Below are 13,790 nucleotides of genomic sequence, written 5' to 3'. Positions count from 1 at the left end.
CTTTGGTACGAAGAGCCTTGATTTTCCCTCAAATAGCAATCCACGTATGACCCGTCGTAGCCATTTTGATTCTCGTCCTTCAGGGAATCGAATCCCCCGAGTAAAAAAAAAATTATATCAATAAAATAATGACAAAACGCAAATTAAAATGAAAACCCGAATATTGCCCAGCACGAAACCATGAACTAGTGTACCTGGGCACATCCGAGGTCATCCCAAAGGTGAAGAATTTCAGCCATTAAGAATATTATGTTTGGCAGCTGCACCTCTTCTTTCTTTGAATCCATACTTTGGTTGGCAATGTTTTGGCCCATTAGAAAGAACAGGTGAGTTAGCACCAAGGGCACACCCGAAGTGATAATCGCATTCTTCAAGTAATCATCTGCCTTTGGCAATTTCCCAGAAGCGTTCCACTGAAACTCCACCAGGAATGCATTGCACAAATTCGCCCACTGCAACATCAAATGTTATCTGACTGATCAAGGATCATTTACAATGTAATCATAAATCAAAATCGTGAGCTTATTGAGCTTTCGTAGGAGTCATAAATGACAAATCACTAGGAAATCTCTCTCTCTCTCTCTCTCTCTCTCTCTCTCTCTCTCTCTCTCTCTCTCTCTCTCTCTCTCTCTCTCTCTCTCTCTCTCTCTCTCTTAAATCAAAATCGTGAGCTTATTGAGCTTTCGTAGGAGTCATAAATGACAAATCACTAGGAAATCTCTCTCTCTCTCTCTCTCTCTCTCTCTCTCTCTCTCTCTCTCTCTCTCTCTCTCTCTCTCTCTCTCTCTCTCTCTCTCTCTCTCTCTCTCAATCAGTGATATCTCTGTGTATGGCATTATAAGGAATTCTATAAAAGATTGAATGAAACTCGACGATGATGAAGCCGGCAATTGGTTTTTGTGGCTTTAATTTGAAGAAGTGAACACAGACTTCAAAATGATGACCAAAATATTGGAGGGTGGTGAGACAAAGAGTGGAAAAAGGGACGAGGATATGGTCAAGGTTGAGTTTTGGTTCGGTGCAACGAATCTCCAATTAAGTCACGTTCATTTAGAGTTGAGATAGGAGTTAGCAACAACATAGGTTCTTATCAATAATAATTTTATATTTATACCATATGTTTCAAGAATCTCGTGGGGTTCCATCTATGCTTCTCGAAGATGATTTTGCCAAAATCATTTGCAATATCATTGAGAACCTTGAAACATTTTTTCATGTACTCTGGAAGCTGCTCAGCACACGCAATATCCCATCTCGAAGGAAAAAAATTGCAAGAAATATTTAAATTGTCAACATAATATAAATGTGGAATGTAGTTTTTTTTTTTTAGATGTAATAGTTACAACATAATAGATAAAAAGGGATATCTTCGACTATATACCTTTTAATGGCTTCGTAAAGAGAATTAGTTCGTCAACTGTGCCATGGACATCAAATATGTCGTTAATAATGTACACGAGAGAGATGGGCTTAATGAGCTCAACCCTAAGCTCATACAAGCTTGGATCTGTGAGAATTGCCATGGACCACATGTACCATTTTAGTGGCTGGTCTCTAGCACACTTCATCTTCTCTCCCAATCCCAATTCTTTCCACCACCTGAAATATAGCATACGCATGAGGAAAGACTAAAGCAACAGCACATAATAGTATACTCATTTAAATGAAACAAATTATTCGTTTGAAAATACTATTGATCTCATGACATAGAGATTTGAGAAAATGGAGATATAGAGTCCTTCATTTTCCTTATAGTTTTTGGTGAAACTGGTTTAAGTCATGCCTCAAACTGTGATTTGTGAGTTTGATATTAGTCTAAACCTAAATGCCAACTCCTTAAATATATAAGTTTAAATATAGCATCTTATTTATGCATTGATTTACTTGTATTAGGGCCAACTATTAAGATTTTGCCTATTATCATATGTTGGTCATCTATAGTCCTTCAATTGAGCATAACTTTGTGTAAGTATTTAATTAGTTACTCACTTATTAATTTGGTGAATCTCCTTTTGGTGCACAAATTGATCAATTCTTCGCTTTTTGTTTGCCACTTCTAGCAAGTCTTCCATCCATGAGTTCGCGCCTGGCATATCGTTTACAAAACTTTGAGGAGCTAGCAATCTTGCGAAGCTCTTGCGATATGGATATTGCAATGTACTTTCTATCATTCTCGCTTGTTCATGATCAAGATCACACGTCAACAATGCATTGAGACACTTGCTGCTAAAGCATTCGGCTTCGTCGAGTATATCCTCTTCTTCCGTGCTCATTTGTGACGCTTCGTATAATTCCATCATACCCTTGATGTTTCCCTCCAGTTTCATAACAAAACCTTTTCCCTTATCATTGAAGTATTCAAACACATCGCATAAAAAGCACAACGACTCTAATACATCAAAAAGCATAGTCGATATCTAATTTATAAGTCGCTTCACTCATTCAAAATTATGATGTGCATACTTTGCTTTCGAAAAAAAAAATCCTAAAGTGGTTAAAACTACTTCATCTCATGTAAATTTTTAATTTTTTAATGTAAAGAAACTAAATAAGAGAACAAATTAAGGAAATGGGCATATATCTAGGTTTTTTCAATTCGATTTTTGTAATATGAATAATTAGTTCTTTTTTTTTTTTTTGGTGAAATGAATAATTAGTTCTTACTTTCCATTTTGAACAAAACTCCAGAATGCTAATGCATTTCTTAATATCTGGCATAAGTCCACGATGTAACATGCACTGATGGATATCCATTGGAGAGTTCATCGCAATTAAACATTTCCAATTCTTAAATCAGCAAAATATATTAAAAAATCAGCTTATATTCTTGTCCATTTTCATCCTTAACAAAATATTGGAAATTTTAGGGCTTCCACGTAACTAGACAAAACAACAACAAAAAAAGTTGTCTTCTTTTGTTATGTATAAATAGCAGCACTGTATTTCGCTATTGCAATCGACTTGAAACTTATAGGAACAAACCTGCAGGCACACGATAACCTTCTTGCCTTAAAAGTCGAAACCAGAGAGCGATCTCATAGACATCATCTTTGCCATGATTCAAAGAGCTAAAATGTGTGTATTGCCACTTAAGAATGGCTTTAATCTGTTCTCGGAATAGGGATTCGACTCCTAGTCGCTGAATCATGCGACAATGATCAGACTTTCTACGGGCTCATTCACCACTTTATTCAGAAAATCAATAAGGCTCTTTGTTTTTTCGTCATGTTTGATCCCGGAATCATCCTACATCATGGAAATCCAGAGTTACAAGTGAGGTCTATGTTATAATGAAAATAAAATAAAAATTAAGCAAGAATGAACTAAATTGGCGATATTTTTTCTCATGTAATTTAACAAAGAATTATTGTAATAAAGCAAAAAATATTAAATGAGCAAAAGTTCAAAAGAGCAAAGACAATAATTTTTCATAGTAATATATTGTAATTTAGTATGAGATTGTTAAGGTTTTCTGTTGACATTAATTTTTATGCTATTAAAGCTTGGTATGCTCATATGCACAAGGTGATAAATGACCTTACAAGCCAGTCCAATTGAAATTGTTTCAAATGATCAAATCTAACTGGGAGTTAATAAGTTGGTTTTTTTATTACAGATTCCTTTCTACTGAGCCTTGAAGGAAAACATTCTTGTTTCCCTGCGTATATTCGGTAAATAAGCTTCCTTGTTATCCTATTTTGGTTTTATTTTTCTCCTCTTTCTATCACCAATAGGCCAATGAAGAATCAAAGAGGTGTTGGCATATAAGTATGCCCTACGAAATAATGCTCGGAGGCAAACACTACCTCGCGATTTTTTTTTTTCACACGAGCTAAGGAAGGAAATGGAAAGTTGAAAAGAAAAGGCTAGGATCAGGGGATTTACCGGATAAGTTTGCTCCTTGGCAATGCTCGATGATTGCATTTGGTTAGGTCGATCCATTATGAAGCTGGAATCGGTGGCTGACCCTTTCCCAGTCCTAATCACGGGGAGAGTAGAAGTGCGAAGATTGTTAAGAATGATAGGAGGTTGATTTGCTTTAGATGGCCTATTTATAGTGAAAAACAGAAAGTGCCTAAAATATATTGATAGGGAATGTGCTGCACACATCTTTCATAAGTTTCTGCAGTTGAAATCTTTGTTATGGGCGAGAAACTTGGGTGCGTACAATTGTCGTTCTCAAAACCCGATTGGAGGAAACATCGTCGTTGAAAGCATACATCAATGCATATGCATTTCGGAGAGGTTTCGAGTGTCAATGGTCTTCAAGAAATTAGAAGCGCACTGATCGCAATGTCTAAAAGAAAAGGACATGAAGGGCTTTTCGGCAAACAAGGAAGACCACGAACTCGGATTTTATTCCACTGTTTCAGATTTAGCTCACATTTTACGTGATACACGAGGTAAGAACACATACTTGAACTTGAACTCTCAAAACTTTGTCCTATGGGGAACACGTTTGTGATATTGCTAGTATAAGCACCTAGAGGGGGGTGAATAGGTATATAAAAGATTTTTCTTAGATAATTGCACAATACTAGACAGTTGATGGATTTGAGACAAACGATAATCAAAGTAAGGCGAGAGGAGAAAATTGAACACGTGGTTTATAGTGGTTCGCTATATCAAGCCTACGTCCACTCTTCTTCACTGACAGCCTATCGGCTGGATTCCACTATGAACAAAGGAAAAGTTACAGCACAGCTTTGCCTTGATTCCACAGTGTAGATGTTCTACTACACCTCCTCAAGATTTCTCACAAATATAGACTCTCTTTTGTATACAAGTATTCGCTCAAAGGAATTGTCTAAACAAAAAAGGAGTTTCAGACTTTGGAATTCTTCTATCGCGCACACCTTGAACAACCAAGATCGTCTTCCTTATATACTCCTTTATGCCATCATACCCGTTGGCACTTACCAAAGGAATTCCTCCAATCTACCCGTTGGACGGAATCAATAAGGAAGATTGTTCGAGCTATTAAAGGAACGTGTCGATAGCCCATCAATCCTGTTCACCAATACAATCAGGATCTCGGTTTCCATAAGTAGAACCTTCCAATAATATTTAGGCAATCACCGGATCTTCAATTATCGAGTCAATCTTCGATCAATCAAAGGACTCCGTTATGTCTTTTCCAGCCACGAGATTTTCTCCAGTTGATAAGGTTAAATCCTTAACGAAACATCCGGTTACGGATAACCTTTTTCAACGGATTAGAGGCTGTCAATGAGGATAGACTTTGAGTCTTGAGTCGGCTGTCCGGAGGTCTTCGAGACTTTAAAAGCGAGTGCGCAAGCCTTCGGACTAGGCGCGGAAACGTTTTGTCAACTTCAAAACACTTCAAGAAGATTTCTCCAACAATCTCCCCTTTTTGATGGTGACAAAACTTTCCTGCAGATTTGGATAACTTTGACACCGCAAAACATTTCTCAAACACATATGCATATCTTATAGAGATAAATGGCTAAATGAATAACACTAGAATCTGCAACCACAGAAAATAGGTTAGTCTAGTATACGATAAAGCCATCCATAAGATATCAATACTAGTTAATAGAAGCAGTCAAGTCCAAGTCTAGTTCAGTTCTCATCCAGACACAAAACAAAGTCAAACTGAGTTCAAACAACGAAACAATCCAACAAAACATACGATTAAAAGTTTAATGATTGAAAATTTGATCAAATCTTGCATCTCTCCCTTTTTGTCAGCATTAAAAAGGATGAGATGAAGTCAAGATTGCTTGGGAACGCGGACAAGCTGGAAGTCTTCCATAGACTGAACGATGCCTTCTGGCCTTTTCAAGTCTTCCTTCAGTTGTGCAGTCTCCTCACCCTTGACATTGGCCTGAATCTGAACAGAGAGGGCTTGGATCTTATCATTCAATGAACATGAAGAAACTTGACCCGCATTCTGCAAGTTTTGAACCTCGCATCCCAAGGCATAAATTTGACCTCGCATCTCCAAGAGAATATCCATGATTCTGCCAAAATCTGCTGCATTATCAGTCAGTACTTGCTTCGGCTCGATCGATGGAGTAAATGTAGACGATGGTAGATCGGCATAATCTCGCAGGTTTGGCGATGAAACTTCATGACCTTCTTCTGGAAATTGAGAGGCATAAACATCCTCGGGTCTGCCGGTGAGCGGCGGCTCCTTCACTTGCATCGGGATATGAAGACTTCACTCCTTTCTCTGATCTCCCTTGTTTCCATGCCTACGGGTGGAGAAGTGTGTTCCTCAGGTTCTCTTCTCTTCTTTCTTCTTCAGGTCTTTCCTCCTCTGCTTCTTTTTCAGCTTCTCTTTCTTCTTCTTCCTTCTCCTCTGCTTCTTTCGTTATTTGTTCCGATTCTTTACGTGGGAAGGGGACGACTTAAATTCTTCAAAGCCATTGCGAGAGATGGTGATGTCTTCCTCATCATCTTCATCCTCAACGAGGAGAGCTCTTCTTCTCTTGGATGGAGCAACCATGGGCTCCTTCCCTTTTCTTTTAGCTGCAGAAGAGATTTGATGAGATTTGGCAGGAGTCTTCTCCTTGAATTTCTCCAACTCCTTGCTCGGTTCCTTCGGACGCATTTTGGTCACCATTTTCAGTCCTACCACCATATGATCGCATGGTCGAACACAAAAGATTTGTGGAGGCTGAATATTCGAGATGTCCGAATAACTTCGTAACAAGGCTTGGGTAAAGGAGTTGACCTCTGTCCTTCATCATTGCTCTATACATGTGAAACATAACGGTGTGAGGGAGAGAAAACCTTTTCCCAAAGAGAATGGCATACATCGGCTTGGCCTCTCGAACTTGAAACATCGGTCTTGGAAGTTGATTTCGGTCGGAGGCAATTAATCACAATCTTGTGAAGCAAGATGTTGAATGCACTCATCCTTAAGTAGGTGATCTTTTCATCTGTTCTCCTGTCCTTCACCAGTTCCAGTGTGGCCCGAGCAATGGAAACTTTGATTGGTTGATATCTTCCTTTTTCAACTTCTAACACATCTGCCAGCATATTCATATCCACAACATAGTCTTGGTCTTTAACCTTTGAAAGAGAATCTATTCGCATCCAAAAAGCTAAGATTTGAATAGAAATATGCGGTTAATTCGGCATAGGCCTGTAGTGTCGGAGCGGAACTTTTCAAGTTGAAGATAACCGAACTTTTCCTCAAGTTCACATTCACAGCATCCAGAAAATCAAAATCCACACTCCTAGGGTTTATTACCCCACGCTTCAGCAATTTCGAGTACGAGATCCTTTTGTTCCTTCGACCGAACAAATCTCCCCTTTTTCCTTGATTTTCAACCGCAACACCCATTTTCGGTTGAAATTGACTGTACAATTTGTCATCATCATTCCCATCTACAGGATTCGGCCCCCAGTCACGAGGATCACTTGGGATATTCGCAAGGGTTTCCTCAGCCACCCCTTTACGAGCAATTCCCAAACTTTCCATTTTTCGCAGAAAGATATATTCGTTCCCATGTCCTTTGTCTTTAAGAAAATCATCAATATAGTTCAAAGGAGTACGAATTCCTTTTAAGGCACGATATAGCTGGTAAATATAAGCGGGCTTTTGAACTCTTACAGGGTCTGCATCCTCGATGATTTCTTCCTGTTGTTGATGATCAACGCCTTGAGGATTAGATGTAGGAGAATGACGCTACTGAGAATGTTGTGGGCTCGGTTGCTGATCTGGAGACACTTCTTCTTCAGTAAGATCGAAGTGCGTAGGCCCCTCACTCATTCGCCGTGGTCCCCCTTTGCGATTCTTGAAGATTTTCTTGAAGATGACATCTTTCTCGATTTTGGAAGATTCCTTGCTCGACTTTCCCAAGAAAGATGACAACTTTTGAAAGATTAAACAAAGAAGACAAACGGGAATGGAGGATCGATGCTTTGTAGGGTTTTGAGAGTAAAGTGAAGAGGAATCAACGGTGCACGATCGGTTAAAAGGAGAGATAAACGAACCGTCACAAAGGAAATAAAAAAAATGCCTTTTCAAAATAACTGTCTTTTTCCGTAAAAATAGCCATTTCAAAAATAACTTCCTTTTTGGAAATGAAATGATGCAATAATTACGTCGATTAAAATATAGCAACAATTTAAATACAGTCTGACAATCGTACATTTTCAAGATGAGATTAAAGAGAGAAAGACTTACAATCTGACGGTCGTACCAAGACTATCTTACAGATAAAGTCTTGTAAGTCCGAGTACGAAAGTCTTTAGACTTTGATATCCTCATACCTCAAAATGTTGAGTCTGGAACGGATAGATTCAAATTGATTTTTCTCCAAAGGCTTTGTGAATATATCTGCCAGTTGGTTCTTTGAGTCAACAAATTGAATTGAAACATCTCAATTTTGAACATGGTCTCTAATAAAGTGATGTCGAATCTCTATATGCTTTGCTCTTGAGTGGAGAATTGGATTTTTGGTGAGGTTGATAGCGCGGTGTTGTCGCAATTAATCTCTGTGCATGAGTCTTCAATTTCAAAGTCTCTTAGCTGTTGTTTTATCCATAGAATTTGTGAACAGCAGCTTCCAAGGGCTACATACTCGCTTCGTTGTTGAAAGAGACACGGTGCTTTGTTTCCTTGAAAACCAAGACACATCCCCTTCCAAGCAAGCGGCAAGTTCCTGAAGTGCTCTTTCTATCAACTCGCAACCGGCCAGATCTGCGTCCGAATATCCGGAAGATTAAAGTCTCCTTCTTAGGATACCAAAGACCGATGCTTGATGATGAAGCAACGTATTTAATGATACGTTTCGCAGACCGAGATGGGATTCTCTAGGATCGATTGAAACCTAGCACTGAGATGCAAACACTCAACAAAATGTCAGGTCTAGAAGCAGTAAGATAAATAAGTGAACCAATGATGCTCTGTACAGCTTTTGATCAACTTTCTTCCCTTCTTCATCTTTGTCTATCTTCAAAGAACTTGACATTGGTATGTCGGTCTTTTTGCACTTTTCAGTCCAAACCTTTTGACAAGATCATTAACATATTTTTCTTAATAAATAAAAGTTCCTTCCTTCAATTGTTTTACTTGAAGACCAAGAAAGAATGTTAACTCTCCCATCATACTCATTTCAAACTCATCCCGCATAGACTTAGAAAATTTCTTGCACTGATTTTCATTAGAGGATCCAAAAATAATATCATCCACATATATTTGAACAAGTAAGAAACTTTTGTTTTCCTTTTTGATAAATAAAGTCGTATCTACTTTACCTTTGACAAAACCATTTTGTATTAAGAACTTACTTAATCTGTCGTACCAAGCTCGAGGTGCTTGCTTTAAACCATACAAAGCCTTTTCGATCCAAGGCGAGTCTGGCTTCTTTGGGTCTTCAAACCCTGGTGGTTGTTCGCATAAACTTCCTCATGGATAAATCCATTTAGGAAGGCGCTTTTGACGTCCATTTGGAATAACTGAAATTCTTATAACAAGCAAACGCAAGTAGTAGTTGAATAGCTTCTAACCTTGCTCTGGTGCGTAAGTCTCATCATAGTCTATTCCTTCTTCTTGCGTATATCCCTTGGCCACGAGTCTTGCTTTGTTTCGTACGACTCTTCATTTCTCATTCTTGTTCCTGAACACCCATTTAGCTCCAATAACAGTTTTACCTTTTGGTTTGGATGTCAATTCCCAGACATCATTAATGTTGAACTGTTTGAGCTCTTCTTGCATAGCTTCAATCCAGCTTTCATCAGATAAAGCTTCTTCTATGCTCTTTGGTTCAATTTCAGAAATGAGAGCCAAAGCACTAGACTCTTCTCCCTTTTTGGATCTGGTGCGAATTCCTTCATTAATTTCGCCGATAATAAGATCTTTGGGATGACTGGACTTATGCTTCCAGTTACTTGTTGATTTGTTGGTTGATGATCTCTCTCTTTGTTTGGATCTTCACGAACAACCCGATGCTGGTTTTCAGTAGTCCGAGATGCTTCTTGAGTTGTAAGCTTTGGAAGGTCTAGAGCAGGTTCGGACTCTTCTTGATGAGTCGACTTGATTCATCTTGCGTTGAGTCTTGAAATTTGACATTCATTGACTCCTCCACAGACTGGCTCTTCTTGTTATAGACTCTGAAGGCTTTGCTTGATGTAGAATATCCAAGGAAGATACCTTCATATGATCTTTCTTCAAACTTACCAACTCGATCTTTTGCATTTTTCAATATAAAACATTTGCAACCGAATATATGAAAGTATGAAACAATAGGCTTCTTATCTTTGAATAACTCATAAGGGGTTTTCTCTAGAATAGGTCTTAAGAAGACTCTATTGATGATATAGCATCTTTGTTGAAACAAACTTCAGCCCAAAATCGTGAAAAATCTTACTTTCAATTAAAAGAGTTCTAGCCACTTCTTGAAGAGATCTGTTCTTTCTTTCCACAACTCCATTTTGCTAAGGAGTATATGGAGAGGAGAACACATGCTTAAAGCCAGATTCATCACAAAATTTTGTAAAATCTTGATTTTCAAATTCACCTCCATGATCTGTTCTTATACTTGAGATAACACATCATTTTTCATTTTGAACCTTTTTAGCAAATTTTTCAAAATACGAGAAGGTTTCGGACTTACTTGCAAGGAAATATACCCAAGTAAAATGGGAGTAATCGTCCACAATTACTAGGCAATATTTCTTACCTCCAATACTCGTGTTCAGGTTGGTCCGAAGAGATCCATATGCAGCAAGCGTAGTACATGATTAGTAGAGACATGATTTATTGGCTTAAATGAATTTCTTACACCTTTCCCCGAATACATGGAGTGCATGGATCAGTCTTTTGATAAGGTAATTTGGGTAGTCCTCGAACAAGCTGCTTTGATGAGATTTTGGCTAATTGCTTCATGTTGACATGACCAAGCTTTCGTGCCATAAGCTTGCTTCGTCTTGAATTGAGATAAAACATTGCGATTCATTTGGTTTCACATCCGAAGATAGATGTTTCCATGTCTTCGACCCATGAAAGGCGAGTAGAGTCTTTGCGGATTCAGAACATATTCCTTCTTGAAAGAAGATCTGAAACCAGTATCACACAATTGACTAATCTTGAGAAGATTATAATTGAGTCCTTCCACTAAGGAAACATTACTTATTGTGAGATTTCCAATTTTCACAGTTCCAAATCCCACAATACTTCCTTTGTGTTTCCTCCAAATGAAAATTTTCCACCATTTACTTAAGCAAGCTTTATAAAACAATTTGAGTCTCTGTCATGTGTCTTGAGCATCCGCTGTCAAGATACCACTTTACCTTTTTCTTGACGGTGACCTGCATTTAAAATAAAGTCTCAAGCTTTCTTTGGTACCCAAACTTTCTTGGGTCCTTTGGTGTTAGTAACATAAGCAGTATTAACCCATATTTTCTTAACAGGTTTCCAAACCATAGGACACTCTTTTTCAAAGTGATCCAGATTGTTGCATTTTGAACATCTGAGAGCATTTCTACCTATAGATTTTACAAAAACTTTCTTGAAATGATTTTTGTAAGCCTCTCTTGAGAGTCTTTTCTTAATTCTTTCTTTCACTTTAGGAAAATCAATCAAGGGAATTGTTTCGCCGTCATACCTAGACCGAACTTATTGAAGTAAGGTCTTTGAGTGAAAAGAATTTTTTCAAGTTTTTCAGACCCTATTGAAAATTTCTTTGAAATATTTGATAAGTCGTTTTTAAAAGAGCATTTTCTTTTAAAAGATTATCTTCATTTTCTTTAAGAGTGGAAATAGTCAAGTCTAGACTTTTAACTCTTTCTACTAAAACATTTTCCTTTTGTTTTAGAGCTGAGTTTCTTTTTCAGTTTGGAAATTCTTTTGAGAGAAGTCTTAAGACTAAAACACGGTTCATCAATGTATTTAGAAACTTTGACAGGAATTTTAAAATTACTTGTCTCAAATTCACTGCCTCGAGTCCGATCCAGTCTCGAGTCGATTGTGCCATCGGACATAGATTGACATATTCATTATCACTTTCTTCACACTCGTATCACTCGGGTTTCAGCTTTGAGAGCTTTTCGATATCTTTCAGATTTTCCTTTCTTCTTCCTTAGAAGAGGACGGTTGGGTATGATGTGTCCCTTTTTCTTACATTCAAAGCAGACTACATCTTTGTTTGGTTCCTCATCATCAACGGACTTGGTCTCGCTGTCTTTGAAAGCTTTGTTTCTTTGAGTTGAACCTTCTTCCTTTTCTATTCGGTTTTCTGAATCTTCTTATCATGAGAGCAAGCTCCTCATCGTCCATGTCGTCTTCGAGAATCTGTTACATCGAGAATCATCATTAGATTTTAATGCAATAGATTTCTTACCTTTAGGATCTTCGTCTTCATTGATTCGTTCCACTTCATAAGGCTGAGGAGTCCCAACCAACTCATCGACAGACAGTGGCATGATTCTTTGGGTGTCACGCCCCGAGCCCTGAGACCCGTGAACAACCCGCCATGGTCATGCAAATGCGACATTCCCAGGTAGTGTCACCGACCCCCATTTACTTTTTAATGCGCAAGCGGAACGTACTAAGAAACCCCTTACAAAAGCATACGGGATAGGACAGCAGGAACATCAACTCAAAATCAAACAACATACTTTCATATATCGCCAACAATCCGGGGCTTACATACATCAACCGGATCCGGGCCTATGCACCAAAAATGGGTCGAGTCTATGTGCATCAAAAGAGGGTTAGCCTACACAACAAGGATCAACCTACCAAAAAGAAGAACGGTCCTGTAACTATTAATTGGACTCTTTCGACGATCCCACATCCTCCACGTCTGATGGCACAGGGTCCGGAGATGATGGGTTGTCTACCTAACCATCGGGAAGGTCAGCCACACCCTCTCCTAGAAGAGCATCCATCACAACCAGGGGAATGTCAAAACTGTCAAGCGGACCAATCCTAAAACCGTTGGCCCCAAAACGGAACCAAGCCTTATACCTATGGGGCACCCTAACATCTTCAGTCTCCGGATCCACACGGTAGCCCCGATCGGCTCATAGACCCAATGGCTCCCGGGATCGGGCGGCGCGCACTTTGCTCGATGATGCGCACCGGGAGGCCATTCTTCTCTTGGGATCCCGCCATCTACGGTCTGTAATATTTTCCCCAAACCGGGATGAGACTTTGTCTCAGCAAGTTCACCCCTCCTAAACCCCTATTAGAAAGTAAATACGCCCTCAAAGTAGCTTAGCCACAACATCCGGAAAACTTACCTCGCCTTAGCCTTCATCGCGGGTTAGCACGGTTTATATAATTCAACCATGTGCAATTTTAGTAACTCAACAACGAAGGCACAATCACATCGTCATAACAATTCAACCACTTGGATCATCTCAACGATCAATCGGCTCGGCCGATTACATGTCACTCTAGCAATTCAATTATTGCTACCCATCTCGACTTGGTAGGAAGATTTAATAACCGAGTGTGATCACGGCCCCACTCGGCACGACACATAATCGGTGGTAATTCACGGCCTCATCGGGCACGACATCTAATAGGTGGTTCATCACGGCCTCACCGGGCACGACCTCTCATAGGTGGTTCATCACGGCCTCACTGGGCACGACCTCTCATAGGTGGTTTATCACGGCCTCACTGGGCACGACCTCTCATAGGTGGTTTATCACGGCCTCACTGGGCACGACCTCTAATAGGTGATTTATCACGGCCTCACTGGGCACGACCTCTCATAGGTGGTTTATCACGGCCTCACTGGGCACGACCTCTAATAGGTGGTTCATCACGGCCTCACTGGGCACGACCTCTAATAGGTGGTTCA

General features: G+C 39.3%; 1 protein-coding gene across 1 annotated transcript in view; it reads right to left on the bottom strand.

Moving 5' to 3' along the window:
• Positions 1-13,238, bottom strand: part of LOC104447375 ((3S,6E)-nerolidol synthase 1) — a 19,409-nt gene extending 6,171 nt beyond the window's left edge. The window contains exon 1 of the mRNA XM_039313806.1: positions 13,222-13,238. Coding sequence (XP_039169740.1) covers positions 13,222-13,238 — 17 coding nt within the window. The remainder of the gene's footprint in view (positions 1-13,221) is intronic.
• Between the last annotated feature and the right edge of the window lie 552 nt (positions 13,239-13,790).

Source organism: Eucalyptus grandis, chromosome 5, assembly GCF_016545825.1.
Source record: "Eucalyptus grandis isolate ANBG69807.140 chromosome 5, ASM1654582v1, whole genome shotgun sequence".
Taxonomy (NCBI): Eukaryota; Viridiplantae; Streptophyta; class Magnoliopsida; order Myrtales; family Myrtaceae; genus Eucalyptus; species Eucalyptus grandis.
Note: the sequence above shows the minus strand (reverse complement) of the source record. Positions and strands in the feature narration are given on the sequence as shown.